Genomic DNA, 24,669 nt, shown 5'->3' with positions numbered 1-24,669 from the left:
AATTAGGAAGGAAAGCCCTCTAAAATTAAGGTAATAGAAATGAAAGTAGAAAATCAGAGCCACTGTGTACAGGGAAAGAGTGAGAAACTAGTATCATTTACTCTGCCGTGCAGCCCAAGGAGCTCCTAAGATAAAGACAAACAGAGAGGAGAAGACTTTTCAGCATGTAGATCCAAGATTAGCTACACATTCAGTACTCCGGCTCCTCACTGTCACATTAAGGTTTCTACATTTAAGAACAACATTTATTCATAATGAAGAGAGTTTGCCTATCAAAAATAAATAACTTCAGTGGCTTTGAAAATTTTAACTGCAAACATCTCATTGCTTTCCAGAGAAACTCATGTCTGTAACTAAGTAACTTTTGACATAGGATTTACAATTATAAGAGGAGGATTTAAAAAATGACTCCTGAAGTGTTAAACAATTTTTTTCTTCTGCATTCCCTCCCATATTCTACTGGTAGGAATGCAGAATATAGCATTTCATTATTATTGTTTTTTTAAACACTGACTAGAGATGGTATATTCACAACAAATATAAGCACTCTCAAAAATGAGTAAGTACAGTACCAGTCTAAGGCTGCTAGATATGCAAGAGTTCTATATGTTCCAGTCATATAGAGAAAAGTGGTACATAGAGGCTTTTACAGCTCTTGAAAGGGAAAAAAAGGTTGAAATACATATATATTAAGACAAATCAAAAGTTCAGTATTATTTCAGATAGAAGTTACCCAAGTTCCCTTAATTTTTTCCATTTATTTTTCTTCACTATAGATGCAAAGAGTGCTATAGTCTTCCTAGATAAAAGATGCAATACACACCAAGTAAATGATAGGTTTTCTCATCTGTGTTTTGAGGAGCACGGGATACAGTGATTTCTGTCTGAGACCACAGTGGAATAATGGAATTCAAACAGACTGTATCTAAATATAGCAGCTAACACCCGTTCTTTGAAATTAGAAGAATGCTTATTTTCTTATTTATTTATTTTTAAAAGCATTTTTATATGTTTTATTGAGTTGAAGCCAAGTTACTTTGCATATTTATATATTCCTAATTTTGCTTTCTGAATTATCAATTTCCTTTCTATTACTGCAGTAATATCTTGTAAGTGCTCTTCCCTTTGAGTGATAGCTGCAAGAGGGATACATTCAGATGAAGTAAGCAAACCAGTCAGGAATGTAAGATAGAAGTACCTTTCAGAAGTTACTCAAAAATCATTGAACAGTAAAGCATCCTAAGTGGTTTATTCAAAACCATACAGTACTGACAATACTGAGTACAAGTATCATAGTCTTGCTCTCCCTTGATAGTAGTTTGTTTAATTATTATTACCTATGTATTTTTATTTAGTAAGCTTTATTTACCTCATACAGACATACTTGAACTGGCAAACCTTTCGATTTTAGAATAAATCTCTTAGCATTGCAGATATATATAAATAGGGAAGCATAAATGGGAATTCTCTGGTAGATTTTGTAGAAAGTATGTTTCTTAGCATTATATGTTGGCTTTTCATCTCAGCCTTCATTTTTGCTGAGCAATTCTGCATGCGCAGTGTCATTCTCATTTGCGCAGAAATGAGAGTAGTACTCTATGATGCAAATAAATTCTTGACTATAAGTTGAGTTCCACTATCTGCTACAGTATCCCGCTTGTCCTGAACTTTGCAGATCAGAATTAAAGTTGAAAGATAACACCATAATACCTGTTTTACTGCATGAAATTGTTCTAATCACAAATGAACAGCTTTTCCATCATATTTCAATGCAACTTTTTCTTTTAATTCAGCATTAGAATATTTTCTTTCTTCTGATCCTATAAATTACATCTAAGATGCAACTTACTGGCACTAATTTCTTTGCTGTAAATTGTGTTTAAAAAGACATAGTGACAGGAATAGCCAGCTTACAAGTTTACCTGATTTGTGTTAGAAATCAAGTTGACCAATTTTAAACACATAAACGTAGAGAGGGATAATATTTTTTTAGAAATGTATCAAGCGTTCCATTCAAAATAATTATTTACATCAGTGTAAATGCAATGCTATAATTTTTATCACAGCTGTGGTAAAAACGCAGAAATGATATTTAGAAGTAACATGCAATTAAATAAAAAATAAAGAAAGTAATTATTTTATTATACAACTCTTAATCTATGATACTTAGCTTGCTTAATTTTGAAAACTTTTCTAGAATAGTAAAGACTTCTTGCTTAATACATCTTTCACATAATTATGTTAAATAATAGCAGAAACTTGTGTTACATTGCCCTGCTGCACAGGAATAGTCTTTGTAATCTCACATACATATGTGTATATTTTTATGTATATATACCCACACATATCCTTTGGTGTACTTTTCTTAATTCTTTTAAAATATAATTGAAGACATTAACATTTTTCTCCCCTAGGTCATTTGTTCTAATCTAATTCAGAGGGTTTATGTTAGCTCTGTGGTAGATTACCTGAAATAAATTGATAGTAAAGTTCTTAAACATTCAGCCCTGCAAAGACTTCTGATTGCTTTTCAATTTTATTTGTAAAGCTGACTTGGGTATGTTGAGTTGAGAAGATGCAAAACATTTCATAGAACCGGAATCTTGGACTACATCTACGCTTTCACGTAAACATAGATACTTGTGCTCAGACCCAAGCCTGATCTCCCTCATCACACACAGATCTCCACTGTGCCTCTACTGCAGAATGAGACAGTGACTATCCAGATTAAGAAACAGAAGCACGCAGTGAGAACAAGATAACATTTACATTTTTCAGATGGTACAAACAAAACTAATGAAGTCATTTGACCCTATAAACCTAGACTTATGTGCATCTATCCAAGGCAGTGAAAATCTTTAGTATCCATGCCACACAAAACAGCCAAAGAAGGAGATTATTCTTGTTCCACTTCGCCTTGGTTAGGCTAACAGCTATCTGGGATAGGGATCAGGTTTTATATTCTTTCACTCTTTTCCTATCAAACCTAATATTGTGTTGGCAGTAATTATCATGAATAAGTTTCATCAGTGAAGGCACAGATACTTGTGTGTACACAGAAAATACTGTAGAGCTAATTAGCAGGCTACTTTAGAACACAGTTGTTATTCTACAATATCATCTCCTTATACACTGTTATTTTGTGCAGTAAGTAGTGCCTGTATGTAGTTTACTTAACTTGCTTCCACAGTAGTTTAAGCTATGCCTAGGTAATTTTTTAGAGCAAGACAATCATTCCTACATAGAAAATTCAGGTATGGCAGTATCTGGCTGTTTTTATATATCAAAAAGCAGGGGAAAAACAAAAACAAAAACAAAAACAAAAACAAAAAAAAAAAAAACCAACAAAAAAACCAAAAAAAAAACCAAAAAACAAAACAAACAAACAAACAAAAAAAACCAACACAAAACAACAACAACAAAAATGTCAGTGCATTTAGGAAAATTCTAAGGCATTATTAAAGTAATGCATATCTCAGAATGACCCAAAGTGGTGGAAAAAAGTAATGAAACAAAACAAAAAAAGAATTTTAAAACTACCTCTTATCATCTGTTGTAGACCAGCTCTCTACTGGGATAGATCAGATGGTACTACTCACACTTCGGCACCTTGCCCAAAGTAGTATGAATAGACCTGCCTGACATGGTATTCACTGTGAAGATGGTCTCTGCTAGAAAGTCTACAGTATTTGGTACCTTGGAGTTCTAATCTTGGATTAGGGTTTTTGGTGACTATAGTAAAAATATTATAAAAAATTACTACAATAACAACTATTGAGTGAAAAATTACACAGCACTGGTTATTGTTAATTTAAAAATATATATAAATTGTCCAAAAGCTATGTTTTATTTTCCTTACCAGTGCTACTTCACTTATTTAATTTGTCCTAGAGAAGTCCAGAATCCCTTACATGTTTTACAAACATTCAAGTCCTCATGAACATTTCTTAACTGTTTGCAGAAAGTCACTGTTGAAATCACATGGATGAATAAGAAGAAAATGAGCCATGCAGCAAGAAGAACACTGCAGGTTAGAAGTATTCCAAAGTCACTCTAAGAAAACAATTTTGAAAAATCCTACAAATTATCAATACTAATTGTACTCATAATAAATGCATGTATGTTATATATATAAATATATAAAATATTATAAATATAAATAAATATATAAATACATTAGGTCTAGAGAGACTTGCTTTCAGTGTATTCTACTTAGAATGCCACTTAGCGTATGTATGGTTATGTGGAAACTAGTATGTAAGGCTAACAGCTTACATCAGTAAGATGAAAATTTCTTAATGGGACTTAAAGAAATGCTTCAAAAATATGAGGATCTGCATCTACTTCTATAGTAACTTACTTTACAATGCAGCTTTTTTTTTTTTTTTTAACATGTTTTCTTTTATTCATGCTATCTCCTAAGACTTGAAAAATCAAACAAGAAAACCTCTTGCTTGCCCTTTCCCCATTATGAAGTCTTTTGTTTCTATTGACCCCCAAAACCATGAGTTCGAGACTATTTCTGTTAAACATATATAATATTATCAAACATATATTTCTTTATCAGTTTATGACCTGGTAGCCCTTCAGCTGTTTCACTGCCTTGATGGTGTCATTATTGCAAATGGCAAATTGCAAATGGAAGTGCCAGCTTATCTGCTATTTTCTTTCATTCTCATGTTTTATATACACCTCTATCACTGTTTGTCTAAATCAGTGCTAATCTTTTGATATAGCTTTGCATATCAGCATTTTTTAGTATTTTTGCTCTTATGCTATGTATTTTTGCAGAATGAATAACCTGGCTAGAGTAACATAGAGAGAAGTTTTGTGTAATCATATACATTTTCAATTCCATTCCTTTTTACAATTTGACATTTCATTTCTTACTTGCTGGATCTGCACATCAGAAGATGCTTTTCAGGGAATTGTTTCATGGTCTTTTTCTCAAGAAGAGTTCAAATTTGTCATGATAGCTTACATTACCTTCCTCATTTATATTTTGTAGATCTCCACATTAAACTTACTCATTGGAACGCAGAGCAGGAATCACCATGAAGACACATTCTTGAGCAGATACTTTCATGTAGCACAGTGAAAGCTCCGTGTAGAGCTATCAGTTTACATACAAATCTTTTGTTCTAATGGCACAGATTGAACTGAGTAAGCTCAGCTGTTCCACTGCTCTGATACTGCTGTGCAGCTTTGAACGCCAGAGCAAGATAAGTCAGAAGCAGACCAGGTTTTCTGGATCACACATCAGCAGAGTGTGGACATACATGGTCTTACTAGGGACTTGACTGTCCTAAATTGCTTCATGTCATCTGCAAATACATGAAAAAAATACCATAAAAGACTATATTTCCTCTTCTAGAAAGGGAATATTTTAAACTGTGGATTTCGACATAGCCACAGGGAGAACTTTGCTTCTGTTAAAATGTGCCATTTATCCAAAATACTTTTTCTGTCTCTTAGATGCACAGAATCAGAAAATGCTTCCCCTCGACAACACTTGTTTACTTTAGTAGTTTCTACTATACAGAAACACAGCTGAAGACTTTTTTTGACAGTTCAAATATGTATTATTGATTAATTCTCACCCACTCTGTCAAAATTCTAATAGATTGACAATCTTTCTGTGATGTTTTCTTGGACAAAAGCCAGTTACCTCATTTCTAAAAATCTGTGGTCACAAATTTATGCCTTATGCTAAAGTTTATCACTGGCCTCAAAAGTACAAAATTTTCTCGTATGGTTAAAAAAAAATGATAGAACTTCCGACTTTCTATCAGCACTAGCTTTTGTTAAGAACTGAAAATAAAGTACAGCTAATCCCCTGTCGTCTTCCTGTTTCTTTCAGTCAATTTTTCAGCAGCATCCTCTTTTATGAAGCCACCTTGCACATTTACTTCGAAAGGTTACCTGAGATGGGTAACTTCTTATAAAAATACCTTTCTTTCTTTCTCCCTTCCTCCATCTCACCTTCCTTCTATAAAGATAAGCTCAAAGAAACAGCTTAGCCCCTATGCAATGTTCTTCTTACTAAATGCAGCTTGGGATATCCTCCAGTTCTCTCTTACACTTCTCATGCTTGGCTTCATAAAAATTGTCTGTTTACTTGCATTCCTTTGTCACTCATCTTTCGTATTTTCCACCCTGAAGCTTACCTGCTTGAATAGCTCCCTTTTTCTGACAAGTTCACTTGACACTGTTTCTATTGTTGTTGTTGTTTTTCATTTCAGTTTAAATAGCTTTAGTGTCCTGTAATACTTTTTCTTCTTTGCTACTGTTTCCTTTTTCATACAGACATCTTCTTACATGCTCTAACTTTTCATACAGCAATTTTGCTGAATGTGAGGGTTCTGTTTCACACACTTTAATCATTTCTTTTTTAAAAAATTGTCCGACAAACTGGTTTTGATACTATCTTCTTTGCTAAGAGGCTGTATTCAAATTTTATTACAGTTGCAATTAGTCAGTGGCTCAACTACAATTCCTTCCAGAATCAACTTCACTTTATACATTCCTCTTGCCTTATTCACTGACCACAGTATTATAAATGACTTACTGATACAACTATTCAGCTCATTTTATTTTATCTGGTCCTGTTACTTAGTATACAATTTTAATAAAAAATTTTACTAAAGAAAATGTTTAACAGGAGAAAATAAAACAAATACATATTAAATGTTTTTCTGACAGTTTCTGGTTTGAGGGCTAAAGAAGAAAAGCAAAATTATATCTGGATTCTCAGATGTGGATTATTTAATATCATTCATTTACGTTGTTTACTTCCAACATTTTACCTCAATTTTTTATGCCTCCCTATCGGATAAAGATAAAATGTGAACCAAGGTCTATATCTGTACATGCTCAACTAAACTACCTCTGTTAGCTGAACAAAATTCGAAATTCCTAAAATATGAACTAAATGTATATACATAGTTATTCCTTGATATCACTGGATATAATCATCACTATAGTACACATACTGCATCAGAACTGTTGTTGCTGTAAAATTTGAGTGTTTTAACTGCAGCAATGGATATGTAAATAGTACTGCTAAATTACAGTTCAGTTCTAAAGAATATTTTTTAGATATTAAGTGGTAGGAGACCATCTAGGGGAAGACAGAGATGTGAGTCATTACATCACAGCATAATGAAATTTCACACTGGTCTTTAGAGTATGACCAGATGACTGACACTTGAATGACTGAAATACCCACACAGAGCTAATTAAGAAGGAATAATTGAGTTGCTGGAGAAGGATCTGTAGCAAAGATCCTTCATATTCTAAAACTGCCAGTGCAGCACCTTTCAGAAAAAACTAGATGCTTTAGAAAAAAAAAACAAAACTATCATTCAGTGAGGTGTTTTGTGCTTCTTCTTTTTTTTTTTTCCCTCAGATCTACAGTCCTAGAAGAGTTCTATTGCTTTGTTAATATTGCAATGTTTATGTCTTTGGCTTGTTTGGGTGAAATAAACATCATAAACTTTTCAAGGCAAGGAGATTTTCATAAGGTATAGAGGGGCTACTGAAGGAAAAGACTTACTAGACCAATGTCAAGTTCTGCATCTAGCTCAGACTCCAAATGAATTACAAACGTATTTCTGAGCCCTATCACACTCTTTCAGTCAAAAGAGGCAACATTTTGGAACAAGAAAAAGCATAGAAGAACACTGACAAACATCAATATTATGCGGGTTGAAAGATGTTCAGATAGAAGGCAAACAATTTTTTCTTCTTCCTTCCAAGTCTTTAACACCAACTATGTAAATCATAGAATGACATACGTTAGAAGGGACCTTAAAAATTAGCTAGTTTCAACCCCTGATATGGGCTGGGTTGCCAACCATTAGACCAGAGTCCTATCCAGCCTGGCCTTAAACACTCCCATGGGTGGGGCATCCGCAGCACTGTCTGGGCAATCTGTTTCAGTGCCTCACCACTCTCTGAATAAAGAATTTCTGCCTAACATCTAACCTACATTTCCCCTCTTTCAGTTTAAAGCTACTCCCCCCTTATCAACATCAGACCACGTAGTAAGTTGATCCCTCTTCTGCTTAGAAGCTCCCTTCAAGTACTGAAACAGTTACTTTAAAATAATTCTAAGGACACTGCTCAAAAATAAAGAGAAGTTCCAGGGACCCCTTCACTTGACTTAATTTTCTTCTTTGAAAATGTCATCCTGGCAATGTCTATATGTAAAAAAAATCTGATCATGAAAACCCTGGAAGTAGTTCAGGATCCAAAAACAAATTTGAGCAACTCCCTCACTGATCAGTTCATGCTTTTGATGTTGATAGTCATGTCATACTAGTAAGAATCAAGGTTTTGTCTTTATAAAAAACATTGAACAACACCTTCTTCAGTTGCGCCTCAATCCAAGGGAAGCCACTTCCCCCTAACTGTGTTTGTGTTATTCCTATAATGAATAGGAGAAAGCGAATCTTTATTCCCGCAAAGGGAACACTTTCATACAGCCTTCTGAATAGTACTTACTCAAATATGGTGGTTTGTAAGGCGCTCGTGTATTAGACAGCAGTCCATCCAACTCCTTCCTCTCCAGAGTGTTGTGAAGAGACTTCTCTTTGCCGAAAGTGGAGAAGGATCTTTCTGCCCCCGGCTGGGCTTCTGGTGTTTCAAACACTTCAGTGTCTGGAACGGAGTCCATGCCAGGTACATGCAGATTGCTGCGGTAATCTGCAGCTTGGCGTCCGTCAGACGGGACAAAGGAAGGCATCCAGCACCGATCTGAGTGGCCCAGTGCTTTACATTCCTCTGTGCAATTGGAGAAGAGATCCATGCCTGAAAGCATGAGAGAAAATGAAACTACAGATATAAGCTTCAGCATCATGAACTGATAGCTGACAGATTTAAAAAAAAAAAAAGATTATACTGAGAGGAAAAGAGATCTCATAAGAACTTTTCCTACCACTTTCACAGCAAAAAAATTTTTTTTTAATTAAAAATTTTTAAAAAAGAAATCTGAATGTCCAGTCTTCAACACTCAACACCATTTAATAAGCATAAATAAATGCTAGAATGTCACACACACACACAGAGGTGTCACAAGACCACAGTACCAGAAAGGTATGGATGGATCTATCTCACTTGCAGACCTTTCTTTTTAGAACTCAATTCATTAAAGATCAGTTCTACTTGCAAACAATGTATGTACTTCACTAGTCGTAAATACTTGTTTAAGAACAAGTGTTTAAGAGCAATTGAAGGAATTGTTTATACATAAACCCACCCCTGGCCGAAGAAATTATATGACCTGATTGAGTAATCACAGATCTCAATTATGAAAATGAAGTATCAGAATAAAATAATTATCTGTAAATATATACATACAGATAGAACCTATTGTTATTAAAAGTAGATCTTACGGAGTTGGAATCCAGCCTGTATGTGATCAAAACAGCTTACTAAATCACTCACTATGAGTTTTCACTGCTACAGCAACAGTTCTTACTATCTTGTCATCCAAGTAAAGGGATAGAATCCTACATTAAATTAGCAGTACCTTAACTAGCAGTATGAAGGTAGCTGTAGTGCAGTGCAACATACCCATGGATTCTACTGACAGAATGGTTAGTGCTTCCCTTATATCAGTAAACAGCTATCCTTGCCAACATAAAACTGCTTGCTTATAAATGCTTTAATGCCATTAAAATTTCATATGACAAGCAAATGCTTCCATTGACTACCTTAAGATGAGCAGTCCAAAAGAATATTTCCTGACAGTGATTCACTAAGCTGTTGGATTGTACTTGTTTTGAGAGGAACAGTGTAGGAAATCATAGGCATAAGGTAAAATAAACATTAAGGTCTCTAAGTCATTGTTCAACATCACACAGAAAAGCAAAACAGTGAAGAAATGTCTCCTTCTTGAACTTAGAAATTTGTGTCTTAGAATGGGCGTATGTCAAGACTGAACTAAATCTGTTATAAGTATCGCATTTACAAGCATTTCATTAGAATTACAAATAAAAAGACTTGACTTGCAGGAGAAATAGAAAAAAAACTAGAAAAGCTTTAATAAGATTCATGCATTGTAGCTCGTTCACCAGCCTACACCACAAAGAACTTGATTAGTTTGATCTCCCATGTGAGGATTAGAGTATTAAGAATGCTACCACTGTTTTAAACTGTTGACTTGTTTCCTATTAATAATATTATTGTGTTAACTCACAGTAAAGGAAACAAACTCTTCAGCAAGCAAGACCCCTTTCAAGCTACCAATAAGCACTTGAGAAATAAAATCTGTCTTATATACAGACTAAAGAAAAAAGAAAGAAGGGGGGAAAAAAAGCTTTTTACCTCAGATTAATCTCACTGCATCGACTTATTAATTTTAAATTAAGTAATATACGATGGCAGGTCTTGTTTTGATTAGAACCTTGCATTGATAATTGGCACACAGAAGTCTGAAAATAAATTACTGATCAGTGAACTGCAGAAGAATGTAAACTTGAACTGCAGGTATGATTAAACAATCAGATGATGAACATTATGCAAGTTGTAGAAACTATATCATTCTATATTCTGTAATGGTAGTAGCTATGACAGACTGAAAAGAAAGGTTTAGATACACGCTTCCTGGGAAGAAATGTATAAATAACCACATCTCTAAAAGCATGTGCACATGTATCTTACGTACAGAAGTATATGAATAAAAATCTCCCTCATGCAAGAAAAGACATACTTAAACTTTTTTTTTTTTTTTTTTTTTTTTCTGTTCAGAACATTTTAGCAACAAAACTGAGTCTTTTTTTTTTTTTTTTTTTTTCAGGCAACCTGGCAGTCACACATACAGTAGAAATAACCCTGCCTCTAAAGAACAATTGATTACAACTACATTTTGCTAACAGTATATCAATGACCATACACATTCATCCCTTCTGAAAGAGCAAGTGAAATACAAAAAAAAAAAAAAAAAAAAAGAATGGATGCAAGTTAAATTACATGCTTATGTCAGTGGGGAGGGAGATATTATGGTAATGATGTTGCCTTCAAGATATATAGATATTCAAGGATAGACACTTCTTTCCTTATTATGAGTTTTTATTTCTCCTTGAAAATTACCCTCCATTTCACTATTTTGTTTTCACATCAGTTGCTAAATGACAAAAAATCTCAACCCACATGTTACTTTTCAGTTTGCTTTTGAACACTGCTTGTCTATGACAGTGCACAGCACAGTATTATATAACAGCTTATAAAAGAGATGTTATAGCCTTCATAAATCAGGTTTTTGAATAAACGAAGTAATGAATGTAGGGTATGAACGAAGTATGAATTTAGCTTACATAAAATGTAAGCTCAAAGATTCCCTCTGCTAAAAGCAGATGAAAACTTTTAAAAGAAAATGTATGTATAAATCTCCTGAATTTCAGTATTACCTATGATTATTTTCACTGACTATGATATAGGTTATTCTTCCTCCACCTTTTTCCTGTGAGTCACAGTATATAATTAATTATTTATTTATTTATTAAAAACATTTTTAATACAATGGATGATGAGAGGGGAGGAAAAGCACTTGATACATTTGTAGAAGGAAGAATATAAAATGGTAAATTAATAAGACTTTTAGCACAGAACTCCCTCACACACCAAGAATCATATTTTTGATTTATAACAAAATGGAATGTTCAGCAGCGTAACACTTCTATCTCATCTCATAAGTCTGCTTATATATATGTAGTATGAGTGGAACTATCCATGGTTATTTTAAATTCACAAGAAAAATGCTTTATATTTTTCACTTAGTTACACCGCATACAGATAAACAAAGATTTTAAAGGTGACTCTGCATTATGAATTTTAAATGTCCTTTGAAGATAAAAATAGGTAGTATAGAGTACTGAAGAGCTAAAAATTGATAAGGTTTGAGCTATTCCAAATACAGCATACATACATATGAAAGCTCATGGCAAAGGTGAACATTTATCTAGATAGACAGCGGGCAATATGAGCTTTTGCACAACGTAACATCGCAGATTTTGAATCCAAACAAGCCTCTGCCCTTCCCTCAAAGGAAACTAAAAAGAAAGAAAGGAGTTAAATACTAAGTTTTATATCTGCATCTGAATTTCCTGAGCTCAGGTGCTTTGAATCTGATACTTGGCAGCGTTGCTTCTCTAAAGTGTATTCCCAATTTGCTTCCTTTTCATATTTCTAAAGGAGAAAAGCAAAATTTCTGTGTGCATGAATTCTAATGGATTTGAAAGATGATTTAAGATCAAAGTGGAAAATAAGCCTACAACCATTTTTAAATAATTTATTTTTTCTTAATTTAAATAAAGGAGAAAAGCCACATACCAAGCCTTTAGAATAACTGATATAATCCAAACGAAAAAAAAAAAAAGTAAATTAAACGTTGACAAAATGTTTTTGTAGTTTTGTTATTGAGAGGCTTTTTCCCAAAGTTTGTCTTTTTATTTCCCCCCCCCCCCTCCTTTTATTCCCCTCCTAGATTTGTCTTTTCTGCAGAACTAAACGTCATTTGTTGCTTCATAAACGGTAGCTTTTTAAGTGTTATTTGGGAGGCAGGTGCAATATAGGGAACGAGGACTTCTTTTTGAAACTCCATTAGCAGATCAGATAAATGTTTGGTTGGATTATCCCTGAGCAAGCTACTAATTTCTCTGTGAGTCATGTTTTCATGTCTGTAAATAAGGATAATGACTTTAACCTTCTTTGTGGAAGATTCTCTCTACTGAAGAAAACTGACTTCATGAAACACAGCTATTATCATTCTAACATGTTAAGTAATTGGTGTGCTGCCTTGGATAAAAATGACTTCATCTGCATGAGAACATGAAAAAAAGACTTAAAGATCTTCGATATTCAGCTCTTCCAAATCTCAACTTCAAAACCCTGTCTGGACCATTGAGATGTGAACATTATTAAGCATGAAGCCCAAAGAAAGAAGAAAAAAAGAAACAAAAAAAACCCTCACCTCAGTTCAAGTCAAAGTGCTTTTCTAAGCTGTCTTAATGTTTAATGTTTAACTCTCATTTTATCCAAGACAGCCTGTTAGCCCAAGTGATCTTCAAAACAGGATTTACCTGTCAGACTGAACAGACTTCGAAGGAATGCTGGTTTTCTCTGTCCCTTTACCACCAAAATTCTCATTTAGATTTCTCAAGTTCTTGTTTCCATGAAAACTGAAATACCATAGCTATTCAACATCCTAGCAGTAATGCCTACTAACCCTCCTGAGGTTTATGAAATCCATACAGAAAAGGTGTAAGGTAAAGTTTCAGTCTATGTCTTTGCATTATACCCCTAACAATTCCTTTCATAAAGTTCAATAATAAAAATCTGATTTAGGATCTCAGGCAATCACCAATGTGTACTGCCCAGTTCAGTACAGTCTACTGAGTAGATGGTTTAAAAAAAAAAAAAAAAAGAAAGAAAAGTTGATGCATTTAGTTATATATAACATACAGTGTATGTATTTAGCTTCTCACCTTTGATATTCCTTCCTGAAGAATACATCAAAGATCATGCCTATTCAGTGAAAATAAGGAAATAAAGGTAATACTGTAAAGAACTCTGCATGTCTGATGTGAGAAAGCTGAGTGGGTAGTGACCAACCAAATGAAACAAATTGATGGCAAAAGTCCAGATCTTACAGGACAGGTGTCTAATCACACAATTTAAACATACACACACACAGAGTACTAATTGGCACCCAAGTCAGCAATTTCACATGGGAGGCCAAGAATTTAATCAACCATGGGGAATAAACTAACCTCAAGCGTAGAAATGACTCCTGCAGTACATGATTGAAATACTGTGCATTAATAACAGGTAGTAGTGTTGCATTATTTGTATTTCTTCCACATTTTTGTTTTGTCTCTACATTTTTCAGATAGAGAAGAAGAGTACAATTAATTAGCACACTCATTTGGAAATCCTCACCTCAGCAGCCAAAACTTATTGCACGACCCTAGGAAAGCCATTTTTTTTTTTTCCCCCAAGAAGCTCAGATCCTTACCCTACCTAAATGAAATGATTATTCAAACCAGAAAAAGTAGGTTCTTGAACAGTTTTGAGTATCCCACTATATGGCATTCTCTGCTAAACACACCTGACAGTCATTTCCTAGTTCATAGACACAAAGGTAGCTAAGAATGTAGATAATAATAATGTATTCAAGTGCTACCTTGATGGGAACAGTATGAATCCCTTACAGGCATTCAGAACATTTTAAACCATGATTAAATCACTATCAAGAAAACATATTCTGCCAAAGGGTGACCTAGACTCTTATTTTAAAACATAATAGGGCATTTTATGACACATTGAATGGCTTAGTGCAGAATTTTTATCAATAATTTTGCAAGAATCATCCGCGATGCTGCGATAGATTTTCATCCTGCATGTTTACCTTCCCAACTAATAATTCATCATGCCCTTGACAGGCAGCTTGCCTAACAACGAACTACTATGGAATAGCTATGTGTATGCCGCAGGACTGTTCACTGATAACAATTACAGAAGCAGTGCACAGAAGATGAAAAGTTTGTTTTGCAAGCAAAACCTTGCTGAACTTGGTAGGAAGTAAGTTGTATTTTTTGGTAAGTCGTATCAACTAAACATTTTCAGATGAGAATACACTGCTTTTGAAGACAGGTATTATTCTTAGTGGTATTAGGAAATGCCTTTATAAAATTATCAAACACTGTGTTTTATTTTAATAATTTAGACAGGATTGATTATACAGCAACAGAATGACTGAAAAACTGAGAAAAGATTCCCTCAGAAACTTTCTCTAGACATTCAAGATCAAACAAGATTTATGCATTTTTTTTCTTTTTAATAGCATTAATCACTAAAAGCTAACAGCTAGTGTGAAGTCTTGATATCAAAATATCTTGCCATCACAAACGTCAAAAGGCACATCCTATGAATCATGACAGCACAGCTCAGCCCAAAACTTACAGAAAAACTATATCACACATTGGTAGAAAATACGTGCAGTTTCTTCAGATGGTTGTATTTAAATATTTACTTGGAACCAGCATTCTAAAAATTGCTCATCCATCCTAATTACTCCAGAAGCACAGTACCAATACATTAAATTGGAAGTTATGTATATTTGAGGTTTTGGTTAAAGCTATTAATTGTGAGCAGCCTATGACTAACTGTCAGCTTTCATTACTTCATATGTATTCACCATTTAAGTTACAGTGCATAAATCACACCATAATCTTAAATGAACTGAAATTATTTTGGAAACGCAGCTTTTTCTCCCTATTTAGTAAAATAGGAATAATAAAAATAAGGAATTTACACATTTAGGAAATAAAATGTCAAGTCTGACAATAGTTGCAGTGTTCATATATGAGATAAACTACTTGTAAAACTGGAAGAAAGGATAAAGAGCAGAGGCACAACAATAACAATACTAGATGCAACTAAAAGAAAATAGCTTTCAGTTGATGTGCAACTGTATGATTATATTCCCACCATCAGTCAAACCCAGTCCCTTCTGCAGATGTTTGTACTTTTCTCTCCTGTTTGGTTATTATGGTTTATTATGTTGAGGGACTAAACTGATTGAAATTTTCATTGAGATGACTGCTGCAGTAAAATGCATAAAAGAAAAAAAAAATGGAATGCAGGGAGGGCAGGAGGGGAGGGAGTTTTTTATCACGCAGTAGCTGGTTGCTGCATCAGAAACAGCGCAAAAGAATGGGTGGGGGAGGCTAAATGCATGGCTTTTTAAGACAACAATAAATCATACGCCATATATAGGCCAAAAATGAAAGAGGCTCTGTCTTCAGATGTAAACTTCTGGCAAGACATGGTTTGTTGTCAGGTTCCCAGACAGAAAATAGGCACTCTGTTCATTTAGCATGAAGCCCTGCAAGAAGCAGAGAGCTCCGGAGACTCTTGGCTCTTCTCAGTCTCATTAGGTCTGCATATTAATGACTTGCAGCAGTATAAAGGGGCCCTGTAGCAGCCTCCTCTTCCCCCTGGTTCCTGGGTTTCCCATCATTAAGGGAACAGTGACTATAGCAGAAGGAAAATAGAGGATGCTAACATGCAGGAGATGCTGTACTGCTATGACAGCACTGAGTCCCTTGCTCTGAAATCTTTTAAGGCAGGGGTCAGGGGAAAAAAATAAAAAAAATAAAAACAGGAAAACTGGAGAAACTTAGGCAGTATTTTGTATGACATACTGGTAGCAAATTCTGATACCTGACAGAGCACAGAAGAAACAAGGGGAAAGAATCGCTGTATTGTATCACTGAATCAAGACATTACCAGACCTTTGGAAGCTGTGGTAGGGAGGAAGGCAAAAGCACTTGTGGCTAAAATGCAGTGTGGGGGCAAGAATAAATTCCAGTGCATCTAGACTCTAAACAAAAAAAATGTCCCTTTCAAAGGAAAACTGACAGTAAGAGAGCAAAGACAGCAAGCTATACACACAGGAATAACACTGCAGTGTATACAGTTTCTAAGTCATTCAAATCACGGCTATATCATAATCTCTTAAAGCATTTACTTCCTTTGTATGAATTGAAAGAAATGTATTTAAGAATACCCTAGCCTTATTAGCATGGAGATCACTTATATTATATGGTTCATTAATTTGAATTAAAAAACAGTCCTCTAAAAATGCAAAGGTATTACACATTCAGAACACCCAATGTGTCTCCACTCTCTCTGAGCAAAAAATCCTCAGAGTCTGGCTGTCATTCAGTCAACCGGTTCATTCTTTCCCCTGGGAACTCCCCTTGCACTTCACACTGCCATGCCAGCTGAAGTGCCTACTAAACAGAGTTGCCTAGTGCTTTGAAATCTTGCAAATCTATTGTTGAGGAAAAAAAACAAACAAAAAACCAAACAAACAAAAACCAAACAACAACAAAAAAAGCAACATCATAAAATGTACAAGAACTTTGTTTTTACACGCAGGAAGTTTTGCTACAGCTGATGACATAGAATAACACACCCCAAGCCCCTAGAATTAAGTTCTGCCCCTTGAATACACAGTGCTGAAAATTGTCTCCTTGTCCAGATCACCAAAATGGCAAGCTGACCTCAACCCAGCCTTCCATGCAATATGCTTATGTGATTTTGTGCCACTCATGTTTTACATTCCTACAGGTAACTCTTCCTTCTAGTCTCCCTACTTACAAATCGACTATTTCCACTTTCTTATCAGACTTACCAGAGGATTGACCTCGATTAGTGGCATCATGATCACTGTCTCCTTGCTCACTGTCTCCATGACCACTGTCCTTAGAGCTTACTATGTCTGCTTCCTGGAATGCAGAACTAGACACAGAAACATCTTTACATTAGAATAAACATTAAAGAGGAACTCATAAAACATTCTTCTGCCATCACATGGCCAAACAAGGTGCTGCAGTCACTCGCCCCTGCCTTGTACCTCTGCAGAGCAGTGCCGCCCTGTCCAATGTGAACAAAACTTGCCTTTTCAGACAATGGTAGCCTGGCCCAAATGGTCAGTAGGCACTGCCACTCCATCTGTTTTTCATGTAATTGGTATAAATAATTGGGAACCATTGACGTAAGCTGGATGACAAAACTTTGACTTAGAGAGGCCAATGTTATAAGGAAGACTCTACAGAAGGATTCATAAGTATTTAAAGGATGTTTTAGACTAATAAAACATGAGATTTTGTTCTCTTTTCAGATCACTTTGAAGCCACTTCAAAAAAGCAGTAATTCATACTCATTTACTTGTCAGTGTTTTATTTCATATGTCTACATACATCCATTTTCCCACTGCTTTGCTACTGTTTTACATCTGCAGTAAACACATTTCTGCATCACATTCACACTTGATAAAGCATGCATTATGAAAACATGACTAAGGAGCTCATACCTGTTTACCCGTCGGGGTCTGTCAACTAGATAACTGAGCTCAGCACGCTGATGTTTCGTCTAGGAAAAAAAGAAAATTGAGAAATATTTGAACACTTGGTATTTCTGCAACCAACATCAGAAAACACACAAGAGCAGCTCTTTATATTCACTGTAAATGGTACTGTTTGGCTGCAAGTAGGCCTACACAATCTATTTCTAAGATGTATGAAGAAATAAAAACAGCCAAATACTCTTCTTCACACATACAGGAAAGCGTGAGAGATTTTTTTCCCCCCAAGTTCTTTGGGATGAGATTCTGACACGTTTTCTCACAGTGCATGCTGTCAAGCATCACAAGGACTCCCACAAAAACCAGCCAAACTATTTCTAGAGTTGCGTACCACTTGCTCTGAGACAAAACTTATTGTAATCTGGTTTTCAGCCTGTTTTCAATTCCGGTATACAAAAATAGGGACAGACAGTATCGTTATTGCACACTAAGGAAGAAAATACATTAAGACAGACTTGAGTCCTCAAAACAGCAACAGAAGGCAGAGCTTTACAGACATTTTGAGGGAAAGTCAATGTTAAAAGCCAATATGAGACACTGCACTGCAGAACTTATCCAGCTTTAGAAAATATCATGCAAACCGCGTCAGCCAGACTGGACAGAGTTCAGGTTTCAGTATTCACATTAAGGGAGTTTTGTTTCCCACAGCACACAAGCAGAGAGACACCAATAGCATGTAGGAGCTTAACACAGAGAAAATGATAAACAGGGGAGCATTATGACAGCCATATGCTGGGACAGAAATTCTCTACACACTGGGCAACACAACACAGACAACGTGTTTAACAAGAGGAAACTGTAAATCTTTGCATATAATTTCATGGCAACTCTTTCACGATGCTTTTCTTTGCAAACACTGCTTTGAGTTACAAAGTGAGAGAGGAATAAGAGTCAATTAATAGACCCTAATTCACACATTAATTAAAGCTCCTGCTAACTGCAGAGATTTTCACACTCCCAGAAGGGGGTTCCCCCATAGCCTTTCTTGCACATGATAAGGTTCCAGGGGGGAGTGTTGGGGGAGGAGGCGTGGGAAGAAAGTGCAGTTTTAAGAAACTCAAAAGCGCCAGCCTCCCCCGCCAGCCGCCTGCAGCCAATGGCTCGGAGAGCCCCGGTGCTGGGCTACAGGAGCGGGGGCCGACCCGACCGAGCCTCCCTTCGGCGCGGGGGCTCCCAGCCCTCACCCACCCCCCCGTTCCTGCAGCCGGCAGGTGAATCAGAACGGGGAGGCATGCGAAGCGCCTTCCCCGCCAGGCAGCGGCTTCGTTAGCCGACGGGGGAGAGCAGAGGCGCGGGGCAGAGGTGCGGCCGGTGCCCGAGGGTCCCCCAAAGGCCGCCAGGGGCCCGGCGCGCGGCCCGGCCTTACCTCGCTGGACAGGATGCTGCCGTTGGAGATGATGTCAGGCTGCTGGTCGGCGTAGCCGGTCACGATGGCACCGCAAGGGTTGTGCTCGGCGTCGGTGCTGCGGGAGGGGCTGCAGGGCTTGAGGAACATCAGGTCGGTCTTGGCGGACTCGGGAGTGAGGCAGACCTGGTAGCAGTAGTTCTGGTTGTGGTGGTGGGATCCGAAGCTGCCCGACTCCTCCACCGGCACCTGCGCTGGGTTGCTGGGCGCGTTAGAGCTCTGCACCAGCATGATGTCCGACTTGCTGAGTTTCTTCTTGCGGGCCCGCGCCTGGCGGCTGCAGCAGGGGCAGCAGCAGCAGCAGCCCAGGCAGCAGTCGCTGGCCAGGCAGGTATAGATGTTGAGCTTCTTCTCCTTCTGGCAGCGCACGGCCAGTACGATCATGGCCAGCAAGAAGATGAACGAGACGGAGCCCAAGGCGATGATGAGGATGAGGGTGAGGTCGAGCGAGGTGTCCCCCCCGGAGCGGCTGGGCCGATGCTCTCCGCCTCCGCCGCCGCCCCCCGCGCCCACCCCCGCACCCAGCGCTCCGCCGCCGCCGCCTCCGGGCCGCTCGGCCGCGCCGTCCACCAGCACCACCTGGATGGAGGCGGTGGAAGAGAGCGGCGGCTGCCCGTGGTCGCGCACCTCGACCACCAGCTCGTAGGGCCGCTGCGGGTCGCGCTTGGCCGGCACCCTGCGCGCCGTGCGCAGCTCGCCCGTGCGCCAGTCCATGCGGAAGAGGCTGGCCTCGTTGCCCCGCACGATGCTGTAGGTGAGGCGGGCGTTGTCGCCGTCGTCGGCGTCCACCGCCGCCACGCGGCTGACCAGGTAGCCCGGCTCGGCGCCGCGCGGCAGCACCTCCCGCGCCGGGGTGCCGTTGCGGCCGGGCAGCGGGCTGACGATGGCGGGAGCGTTGTCGTTCTGGTCCACGACTATGATATTGACGGTGGCGTTGCCGGCCAGCGGCTGCGGCTCCTCTCCGGCGTCGCGAGCCTCCACCTGGAAGCTGAACTCCTTGAGCTGCTCGTAGTCGAAGGAGCGGAGCGCGTAGAGGAAGCCGTTCTCGGAGTTGATGGAGACGTAGGTGAAGACGGACATGCCCTGGATCTGGCTCTCCAGGATGGAGTAGGCGAGCTGGGCGTTGGCGCCCTGGTCCCGGTCGGTGGCGCTGACGGCGTAGATGTAGGCACCGGGCACGTTGTTCTCGCTCACGTACACCTGGTAGACGGGCTGGCTGAAGCGCGGCGCGTTGTCGTTCACGTCGCTCACCCGCACCTGGATGGATTTGCTGGTGCTGAGCGGCGGCTCGCCGCGGTCCCGCGCCACCACCGTCAGCGTATAGGCGTCGCCGCCCGGCTGCTCGCGGTCCAGCGGCCCCTCGGTGACGATGGTGTAGTAGTTCTTGAACGAGCTCTTGAGGCGAAAGGGCGCGTCGCCCTGCAGCAGCTCGCACTGCACCTGCCCGTTCTCCTCCGAGTCGCGGTCCGAGACGCTGAAGAGGGCCACCACGGTGCCCGGCGCTGCTGCCTCGCTCACCGCCTCCTTCACGGTGGAGAAGCTGATCTCGGGCGCGTTGTCGTTGGCGTCCAGCACCCGCACCAGCACCTTGCAGTGCGCCGGCACGGCGTTGGGCCCCAGGTCCTTTGCTTGCACGTACACCTGGTACACGCTGCTCTCCTCGTAGTCCAGCTCGCCGCTCACCTCCAGGCGCCCGGTGCGCGGCGCGATGCCGAAGAGCTCCCGGGCGCGGGCCGAGATGTGGCTACTGAAGGAGTAGATGACCTCGCCGTTCTGCCCCTCGTCGGGGTCGCTGGCGTTGAGCTGCAGCACCAGCGTGCCCGGCGGCGAGTTCTCCGGCAGCGACACGGTGTAGACGGGCTGCTCGAAGGCGGGGACGTTGTCGTTGGAGTCCAGTACCCTGATGGTGAGCAGGGCGGTGCCGGTGCGCTGCTGGGGCTGCCCGCCGTCCACCGCGGTCAGCACGTAGCGGTGCACCGCCTGCTGCTCACGGTCCAGCGGCTTGTCCAGCACCAGCTCGGCGAAGCGGTTGCCGTCGCCCTGCGTCTGCACGTCGAGTGAGAAGTAGCTGTTGGGAGTGATCTCGTAGGTGCGCAGCGAGTTGGTGCCCACGTCGGGGTCGAAGGCGCTCTCCAGGGGGAAGCGGGTGCCCGGCGTGGCGCTCTCCGAGATCTCCACGGTGAGGTCGGGCTCGGGGAAGGAGGGTGGGTTGTCGTTGATGTCCAGCACCTCGATCTCCACCCGGAACAGCTCGAGGGGGTTCTCCAGGAAGACCTCCAGATGCAGCAGACAGGAGGGGCTCTGCTTGCAGATCTGCTCGCGGTCGATCTTCTCGTTCACGTAGAGCACCCCGGTCTCCAAGTTGAGCTCCAGGTAAGGGCTGCGGGAGTTGGACGCCGTCTGGAAGCGGCGAGCCGAAAGTTTTGTAATGTCCAAGCCCAGGTCTTCGGCGATATTCCCCACGAATGTGCCATGCTCCTGTTCTTCCTGCACCGTGTAATGGAGCTGGCCGAGGGCCCCCTCCAGCATCCAGAGCGAGGCAAAGAGGAATAGCACGATCATCTCCAACGGGGAAAGAGATCCCCCCCTCCCCAACGCCACCTCTTCCTCCTTTTCCAAAAGCCTCCAACCACCTCCTCCTCCGAAAGCACACAGCACAGTGCGTGCGTCTGTGTGTGGATGTGTGTGCGCGACTCTGTGTGTGTGAGTGTGTGTGTGTGTGTCCGCGCCTGCGAGCGTGTGGCGAGAGAGGGAGCGGGGAGGGGGAAGGAAGGGGGGCTCCGGCTTAGGGGGGAGTGCGCTAGGTATTATTTCTTCTGAATCATGTCAAGATTTTTTTCACCCCCATCTCCCTCCTATTTGTTACGAGTATTATTGTTTCACACGCTGACCAAATGAAGAAGAAAGGCGTCCCCACTTCATCTGTGATCTTCAAAATCAATGGCCAACTAATAATAGCTATTAGCTGCCCGCATCTACAGACACACAGTAGCCCGCTTTTATTTATTCCGAGAGTCTTGGCACTGCACCGCGGCAGCAACAGCGGCAGCAGCAGCAGCAAATCCCAGGGAAGAAATTTTTGTATTTCAGGATTGTCCTCGGTTTGTCTTCCTGGTGGGAGCCGGAGGGGGAGACGCTGCTGGCGGAGCCGGTGGACATGCCCTCTTCGGAGGCAAGAAAAAGGCAGAAAACCGCGAAATTAGAAAAAAAGAAAAAAAAAAAGAAAAAAAATTATAACCCGCAAAAACGTTTCATATCAAAAACGGCAGAGAGCAGCTTCTCTCCCCAAACTTTCATTCCCTGATTTCTCTGGGATTTCCTCTTTTTATTTAAAGATCTTAGATTTTTCTCTCTTCTATCAATAGTCTTTCATTTTCTTCTCTTATTGCTATTATTACGTTCATCATCATCACTCTGCGTTTTATGGACGTGCCGATCAGTTTTGCTTTTTTTCCTCTCTTGCTGCTTTTGCTCCTAACCCCTCTCTTTGCTTGCTGCTGCTGCTGCCGCTGCCGCTGCCGCCGCTCTCCTCCCGTCCCGGCTCCAGCCCGGCTCCGCTCCTCTGATCTCTGCCGGCAGTTTCTGAGCCCAGAGCGCTCGGCTTTGCTGTTTTTGCGCAGCGCTCGGCTCCTGCCAACCAATTATCTGGCAGCAACGCCCCCGGGGGCGGCACCCTATTGGCCGCGGCGCACGTCAGGTTGGCTGCATCAGAGGCGGGCGGGCAGGCAGGCAAAGCAGCGCAGGCAGCAGAGGCAGTGCGGGCAGGCAAAGCGGGGAGCGTAGGCAGGCAGGGAGGGGAGACAAGGCGGGCAGCGAGGGCAGGCAGGCAGGCAGGCAGGCAGGCAGGCACCTAGCTAGCTAGATAGCTGGCTGGCTGGTTGGCTATCTAGCTAGGCAGCTATTCCCCTGGCGGAGTAAGGGAAATCACCGCTCGTCATCAGCGCGCACACACGGGTAATGGTAAACAGCCATCTCCTTAGAGAGGGAATTTCCACCAGCCACCAACTTTCCTTTCCCAGACCGAGCGCGGCAGCGTTGATAGAAAAACCGTAAACAAAGGGAAACTTGAGAAATTTCCCCTCCAGCCCCCCCTTGGGCTGCGTTAGCTAATTAGTTTGCGTGACAGTGGAGAAAGCGCGACTTTCCTTCCATGCGAGCGGTGTTTCCAGCTCCATCCATCCCCAGATGCCATGGCCCCTTGCCGTTTTCCCCCGCTTTATTTTTGGAATTTCCCCTCGCGGAACAGAAACGGGTGCGGGTGGGAGGGAAAGGAGCCCCGTGCCGCACGGGGGAAGGGCAGCGCCTCGCTCTGTGCGCTCGCGGTAGGGCAGCGAGAGGCGGCGAACCGAAAGCCGCGATGTGCTCTTCTCCCAGCGAGGGGCTCCATCCCGGGCAGCGCTGTCCCCGGCATTCCCCGGTGCCGCTGCGTCGATTCCGCCGAGGGCTCGGGGCCGGCAGCGACCGCGCAACGCTCGGTGCGGTGCCCCGCGGCTCACAGCCCTCCCCCTGGTACCCAGACAGCGCCAAACGAAGTCGCTCCTTCAACCGCGAGCTGCCCGTGCTGCCGCGCCGGGTTCGGGCGGAGGGCTGGAGGTAGAGCGGGTTGCTGCTGGCGGCCCTGACGGGTTCCGTTACGGGCCAGACCGGGCCGTGCGCTTTGTACAGCTCAAGTTACATCTTGTAACGTTACAAAATAATAAAAGAGAACAAAATACTAAATGTAACTTTTCCCTCCCCGCTCGCCCCGCAAAATGTTTTATTGTTTCTAAAGGACATCACGCAGCAGGTGGGAACGGCTTCTGCACCGCAGAGCATGACCCCGACCGAGCCGGGCATCGAGCGCTCCCCGCGCACACTCCGCTGCTCTCCGCACTTTCCGTTGCGGTCGTGCAGCAACGCGTCACCCCCCGCGCAGCAGACGCATCCCCTCCGCCCTGGGGAGCGATGGGGCCGCGTCGAGTCGAGCCGCGGGCAGAGCAGCCGCCGGCAGCTGCGTGACCCCGGCGTCACGCCTGGCGCGGGGACGCGGCGGTTGATAGAGGGACGCGCGGGGCGATGACAGCCGCTCACGGCCGTCGGGCTCCCGCGGGGCTCAGCGCGCTGGGGGCGGAGGGCGCTTCGCGTCCTGCACGGCGCCCGTCGGCGGAACCCTCCCAGCGGCCAGTGCCCCCCCCCCGCGCCGCCGCCGCCGGCCCGGCCGCAATCGCGGGCGTCGGGCGCCCCCCAGCGGCGGCAGCGCCGCACTGCGCCTCCCGGCCCCGCCCTCCGGCCCCGCGGGGGGAAGCGGAGGGCCCGGCCTCTCGCTCCCCGCGGCGCTTCGCCCCGTCCC

General features: G+C 42.0%; 1 protein-coding gene across 7 annotated transcripts in view; it reads right to left on the bottom strand.

Moving 5' to 3' along the window:
- The window catches only part of PCDH10 (protocadherin 10), a 42,932-nt gene extending 20,028 nt beyond the window's left edge, over window positions 1-22,904 (bottom strand). For all 7 annotated transcript variants that reach the window (XM_085544920.1, XM_015861065.3, XM_015861066.3 and 4 more), the window contains exons 1-4: window positions 19,302-22,904; window positions 17,885-17,943; window positions 17,204-17,310; window positions 8,506-8,811 (exon numbers count right to left, since the gene is read on the bottom strand). In XM_085544920.1, coding sequence (XP_085401046.1) covers window positions 8,506-8,811; window positions 17,204-17,310; window positions 17,885-17,943; window positions 19,302-21,902 — 3,073 coding nt within the window. In that variant the 5' untranslated portion in view covers window positions 21,903-22,904. The remainder of the gene's footprint in view (window positions 1-8,505; window positions 8,812-17,203; window positions 17,311-17,884; window positions 17,944-19,301) is intronic.
- Window positions 22,905-24,669: the final 1,765 nt, after the last annotated feature.

Source organism: Coturnix japonica, chromosome 4 (assembly GCF_054131305.1).
Source record: "Coturnix japonica strain WE chromosome 4, WE-NBRP24, whole genome shotgun sequence".
In the NCBI taxonomy this organism is placed as follows: domain Eukaryota; kingdom Metazoa; phylum Chordata; class Aves; order Galliformes; family Phasianidae; genus Coturnix; species Coturnix japonica.
The sequence above is the reverse complement of the archived record's forward strand: the minus strand, read 5'-3'. Positions and strand labels throughout refer to the sequence as shown.